Source organism: Triticum dicoccoides, chromosome 2B (assembly GCF_002162155.2).
Source record: "Triticum dicoccoides isolate Atlit2015 ecotype Zavitan chromosome 2B, WEW_v2.0, whole genome shotgun sequence".
NCBI classification, from domain to species: domain Eukaryota; kingdom Viridiplantae; phylum Streptophyta; class Magnoliopsida; order Poales; family Poaceae; genus Triticum; species Triticum dicoccoides.
Window position 1 is genome coordinate 790,025,996 of NC_041383.1, and position 6,521 is coordinate 790,032,516.

Consider the following 6,521-nt stretch of genomic DNA (forward strand, 5'->3'; position numbering starts at 1 on the left):
GTGGCATGCATATCCCCCTCCCTTCTAACACCCTCACGTCCTCCTCTCCCTTGCCTTCCACCTCTTCCCGCCTCGATATTCCTTCAAAGCATGAAAGTGTACCATAATCCGCTTATCATTGACTTTGGAAAATATCTCACGCTCAATAAAGCAACCCATAAGATCATTGAACCAGTCATCACCCATCTTATTTCAAAAAATCTATTTTTAAAATATTCATGGCCGAAAAAACCCATCTCAGCTGCCCGTGCCGCCATCAGTGATAATTCTATCTTTCAAATAATTATATATCATAATCATCACATTGATACATTTGAACTTACATGATTGTGTATCCTTGTGGTTGTTGGACGGCGCCAAACGTGGACGGGCCGTCCTTGTGGTCATTGCGGACGGGCGTGAACCGCATAGGAAGCGCGACCGATGCGGAGCTGGCGAGGTCATGCACCCGTGCCTCCTCTTCGTTCACCTCCGCATCAATCCCCGCGAATATGGCATCTCTCTTCGCACATAGGACCCAACCACCATCAGTCGCGGCGGATGTCGCAGGCACTAGGGATGGACTGATAGAGCGCCCTTTGCTCATCCAAGAAGCCCGGATCGTCCGCCACCATGCCCACGACGGCATTACCGGGCATGATGGCGCGGGAGAGACCAGGACACGACATCCACCCGCTCTGCTCCAGTGAATGGTCACATATCTTTGGGCCGACATGAATGTGGCACGGGAGAAGCAAGGTGCGTTCACACGGGAGAGGAAAAGGGTGTTTGGGTGTGACTGGGGTGACGCACACGTGTGAGGCAGTGTCAAGACGCCCGCAAAGCCCCCCTATTTACGTCCGGTTGGCGTAAAAATGGACAACTGGACCAATCCACGGACCGACGGGGTACCACGTTGGATGACAAATTCCGGACCGCTTGGTCTGGATGGTTGCTGACGGTTTGAGGTTCGGCGGAGATGTCTTTAGCATAACTGTAAATCATCTCATATCACTTGCACAAGCTCACTTACACAAGCAAATTAAACGACGACACACAACCTAATATACTACTCCTTCCTTCTCCAGTGAGCATGCCCGAGTATGAGTTCAGATGAGGATGAAGTTTATGAAGATGAAGTTCATGTTACAGTCGTCGGTTACTTCTGAACATCAAGTTCAGTCTTAGCTCTCTTGTCTGCACGTTCAGTTTAAGGTAGAGAGGATTGCTCAGTTTATGAAGAGAGCAAATAATAATTCAGAAAGAAAGAAGCACATTCACCATAGCCTGTCATTGTTAGTAACTCGGCTCAACACCTAAAATTATGAGTCAACATCCATCCTCCCGAAACAAACGGCTGACTGAGTTGACACCACAACAAAATCAACAATGTGCTCGCTACTTGTTGCCGGCCAAAAGAAAGGGAAAACTGCACTATCGATCAGTCATCCAGAGACAGTTGCACAGAACAAGAGCAGGCACGGACCATCACGGCACAGATGAAACAAGTAACCATTACAAAAAGGACCGAGTCACTCTTGCTCACTCCATCTAGCTACCATCTTACCACATACTCTTGCCCCTCGCCTCCTCGCACGCTGCCCTCTCCACCTCGCCTACCCGGCTCTGCAACCTCCGCAGGTCCAGCCCCAGCCCCAACCTCAGCGCCTCCTTCTCCTCTTGCACCACCGTGACCCGCCTCAGCATCGTCATCGACGACCAACAAGGGGTTTGGAGCTTGGGCGACCGCTGCGACAAGAGGTCCTTGCACGCCTTCAGGGTCAGCTTCTCGTAGTTCAGGCAGCGGCACATCGACCCCTGCTCCCAGGACAACATCAGCATGGGGTGTGCCTGCATTCCACAAAGTCGCACCATTAAAATGGAGCTATTGCTAAATTTCAGTTGTCTCACGTTTTTCACTTAACACATGGCCCAAAAGGTGCATCGGGATTTGTAATGGGGGTATGGGAATCGTGTGCCGTATATTGCTTTCATGTGATTATTGCTAATAATCGTGTGCCTGCTTGCACAAGGATGCACCATTAAATGCACCTATTGCTAATTTTCGGTTGTCTGACAGTCTCACTTGATATTGCTCACAACTAAGGATGAGCTTGCTCTCTTTATGGAGTGCAACTATTAGTCCGTAGCTAGGTTATATATGATATGAGTCATATGACCTTCACATGAGAATGGTTGTCTGACCTTCCACAACAAACAAGGGGCTTGGAGCTTTGGCGGTGGCTGCAACAACGGGTCCTTGCACGCTTCCAGGGTCAGCTTCTCGTAGCTCAGGCACCATCACATCATCCCCCACTCCATGGATGTCAGCGTGGCGTGTACCTGCATGCACAAGGATGCACCATTGAATGAAGCTATTGTTAATTTTCGGTTCTCTAACATTTTTACTTAATGTTGCACACTACTAAGGCTGAAGTTACTCTCTTTTATGGTGCACGATTGTTGGTCTGTAGCTAGGTTATATAGGAAGTGACATTCAGATGAGAATGGCTGTCTGACCTTCGATGACAAACAAGGGGTTCGGAGCTCGGGCGGCCGCTGCAACAAAGGGTCCTTGCATGCTTCCAGGGTTAGCTTCTCGTACTTCAGGCTCCCCTGCTACCTGGACGTCAGCATGGTGTGTCCCTACATGCAGAAGGATACACCATTAAATGGAGCTATTGCTAATTTTTGGTTGTCTGGCCCTTTCACTTAATGTTGCACACTATTAAGGCTGAGCCTACTCTCTTTTACAATACATAACTATTAGTCTGTAGCTGAGGTTATATATGGAGTGGACTTCAGATGAAAATGGTTGTCTGACCTTCAATGACGAACAACAGGTTCGGAGCATGGGCGGCTGCTGCGACAACAGGTCCTTGCACGCCTCCAGGGTAAGCTTCTCGTAGTTCAGGCACCAGCAAATCATCCCCCGCTCCCTGGGCATCAGCATGGCGTGTGCCTGCATGAAGAAGGATACACCATTAAATGGAGCTCTTACTAATTTTCGGTTGTCTGACATTTTCATTTAATGTTGCACACTACTAAGGCTGAAGTTACTACTCTCTTTGATGGTGCACAATTATTAGTTTGTAGCAGCTAGGTTATATATGAAATTACCTTCAGATGAGAATGATTAATGTTAATTAAAAAGGTTAGTAATGTGACTGAGATTTAAGAAAGTTGCAGATACCTATGAAGAGAGAACCCAATATCAAATCCAGCAATCGAGATTCAACCAAGATCAGTAAAAAGCTCACATATCGAAGAGAAGGGGATGACTGGAAGGGAGGTGGGTTGTTGGCCTAATTAGTCAGCTATTTTTGGGCTGAAATAGGCAAAATAGTATATGATAGAAATTGTTTTCTCAAATCTGGGTGGGCCACGTGCCCACGTCCTACCCTCTAACAATTTGAGATTTTTAAGGAGATAAAAAGATGTGCAGAAAATTATACCAAAATTTAGAATTGTACCAAGTAGTTCTCTGAGACAAGTGCACTAATTCAGACAGCAAATTTCAGCAGGTTGTATGGATTGACTTGATGACTTTGGAAGAGCTTCATTTATGCAGGATAGGATGAAAGGAAATTGCCCAGTGACAAGGTTTTTAGATGTAATGGACCAAAAGAAAACAATGCATGTTGCAGAAAGGGTTAAAGGCATGGCAAAGGCATTCTACGGTTTTATGATGCATCTAAAAAGTTTCTCCTAATGAGATGGCATAAGATGGCAAATAGAACAGACAAACATAACAATTAGCTTGATCAGCTTTGCCACAAGCACAAAAAGCCAACAACCACTTAACCTTGCAAATAATGATTACTGAGCACAATAAGAAACTACTTCCTCTGTCCCACAATATAAGGTCGTTTCTCAAGCTAACATAGCTTGAAAAACGATCTTATGTTATGGGACGGAGGGAGTAGCAAGCATCAGACAATCTATGCGATAGTGATAACTATGAAAGGAAGAAGGTAACTAGCATACAACAGAAAGTTTACCACTTGACACTGTCGGCGACGATAATAACGATGGTGGGAAGTTGCAATATGCTTCTGACGGGTCGGGATATGAACCACACACCCTCTCAAGCTGTAATGTGTCGACGTCCCGCGTGTAACAACCTCGCTCAACTGACGAGCTTCCACCATAATATAGGAGCAAGTGCCTACCCACCGCACCCTTGATCACGGACCCAGAATCCAGCGAGAATGGCTCATTCTCCATCTGCCACTGAGTGGAACTCCCACCATTGTTTCGCCAAACGGTATAAATTAGGCGAGACGTGTCCGGTTTAGGCACAAACATCAGAGTTATGCCTTGGCCTGCCTCCACGATGGCCGCATCATCGCCCGAATATCTGGCACAGGGTGGGTGGTCAACCATGGAGAACTCCATCTTCCGGATGTCAAGCACGAGCAATTTTTCACTGGTACCTGAAACCCAGTAGAAGCAACCGTGTGCGTAATGGCGCGACACGAACCAAAACTTCCACGTCGATAACAAAAAGCCTGGTAAGGGCTCGCTCCGACTCAGGGCTTGCCATTGCCCTGTGCCGGAGGAGAAGACAGCGGCCATAGGCTTAGTTTGGAGCAGCAGCATCCAGATCACTCTGAATGACGTCTCCTCAGTAATAGCAGCTGCCTCCTCGTCATCTCTCGGAGGGGCGAGGAATGATTCGCCGAAGCACGGCCCTTCAATCGCGAGTGCGACAACAATCGAAGCGGCTAGGTCATCGGGCAGCGGGGGAAGCAGGAGATACTGCCGGTGCAGGGGGTCGCACGCCACCATCTCCTTGAAGACGGATCCGAGCCCATCACCGGCGTGACGGCTGGGTCTGTCGAGGAGGACGCGGCCGTCGCAGACTTCCCGCACGGACCAGTCGAAGGCAGGTGCGGGGAGGAAGGCGAAGTCGAAGTCGGCGGCGCTGGCCGCCGGCGCGGAGGGGTGAGGCGGTAAGGCGGGGCGGAAGCCTTTGTAGTTGACGAAGCCGAGGAGGGGCGGAGGGTGGAGCTTGCGGAAGCGCCGGAGGAAGGCGCGGTTGACGACGAGGCGGCGGAGGTGCGGATGAGGTCCTCTGGGGTGGGAAGGCGGAGGAGGATCTCCACCAGGAGCTCGTTGGGGATGGGCGGCAAGGCCATCTTCCGGGGTCGGTGCGGGCGGCGGCGGCGGCGGCGGAGGGGTGCGTGCTGCTCAGTGGGAGCTCGCACGAGGCTGTGTGTGTGCGCTGCTGCCAAGTGAGCCGACGACATAAATATGGGCTAAGTTGGCCCATATAGATGTGTAGGCCGAAACTCAGAGACTGGGCCGGCCTATATTGACGATCCGAGTACAAGCGAAATTCCTTAAACACATTCGGTTTTCTACCGGGTTTCTCAAAAACAAATCGGTTGCAGTGAAAATAGCTTTTTTCAATTCTAGAATTTATATAAAATACTGACTTTCTAAAAGGTGTTCACAACATTTTATACAATGTTCTTGAATTTAAACAACGTCCTATAATTTAGAAAATGTTCATGTCAGAAAAATGTTCTTGAATATAGAAATACTCCCTCCGTTTACAAATATAAGAGGTTCTAACTTTTCTGCAAATCAAACGTATACAGACATGTTTTACTGTGTTTGTTCACTCATTTTATTTTGTATGTAGTCCGTACTGAAATATCCAAACCATCTTATATTTGTGAACAAAGAGTGTAGTTCCTAAATTTTTTTTGTCAATTTGTTTCTTCAAAAGTGTTCTAAAACATTATAGTACGTATTACCGAATTGATAAAATATAGCTGTGCATTTTTCCAAAAAGTTTCTCAAAATTTAAAAGGTAGTGTCAAAATTGGAAAAATGGAAACGTGGGGAAATGAGTGCAACCTAGGCGACGATGCAGAAGGCCGTTATGGTTGCAGAAGATCTATCATATAATCTTTTTTTTGCAGGATGATCCATCATGTCCACGTTGCACAAGTCTTTTTTTATATAAACTTGATTGATCTAGTTAGCAAAGTGATAGGTGGCGCTCAGAAAAAGGAAAAGAGATAAGTGTGGGATTTATACCTGCGTGATGGTTTTTTTGTGATTGAGTTTTCTTTTTCTTTTTCTTTTTCTTTTGAGGTCAAACTTTTGATTGAGCTAGTTAGGAAAGAGAAGCCGCGTTCAAGAAAAAAGGAAAGACATTGGTGTGGGATTTGTGCGTGTGTGATCTTTTTTTCTCAGGGAAAAGCCGTGATTGAGCTCATTAGGAAAGTGATACATGGCGTTTAAAAAATTAAAAAGAAAGAGAGGTCACCAGCAATGTTTGAACTTTTGTGACTTTTTGTGAATTTTATTTGCATCTAGAAATATGTTCAAGTTTTAGGAAATCTTTTTATGATTTTCTATTGATATATTATATGCATATATAATAGTTTTGTTTTTTTGGTTTATTTCTCTTTTGTTTCTGTGAAAAAAAAGCGTTTTTATATAAAAAGAAAACTGCAGGCCAGCGAGCAGGCCAGCGAGCCGGCCCATCCAGCGCTAGCGCGGCCTGCCGCAGCCAGCGAGACGAG

At 46.7% G+C, this 6,521-nt stretch overlaps 1 protein-coding gene across 1 annotated transcript in view; it reads right to left on the reverse strand.

The window, feature by feature from the left end:
• Window positions 1–1,235: 1,235 nt before the first annotated feature.
• LOC119361440 overlaps window positions 1,236–6,521 on the reverse strand; it is a 5,981-nt gene continuing 695 nt past the window's right edge. Inside the window, exons 2-6 of the mRNA XM_037626646.1 lie at window positions 3,981–5,168; window positions 2,804–2,941; window positions 2,500–2,625; window positions 2,185–2,322; window positions 1,236–1,830 (exon numbers count right to left, since the gene is read on the reverse strand). Of these exons, the coding sequence (XP_037482543.1) occupies window positions 1,535–1,830; window positions 2,185–2,322; window positions 2,500–2,625; window positions 2,804–2,941; window positions 3,981–5,168 (1,886 nt within the window). The 3' untranslated portion in view covers window positions 1,236–1,534. The remainder of the gene's footprint in view (window positions 1,831–2,184; window positions 2,323–2,499; window positions 2,626–2,803; window positions 2,942–3,980; window positions 5,169–6,521) is intronic.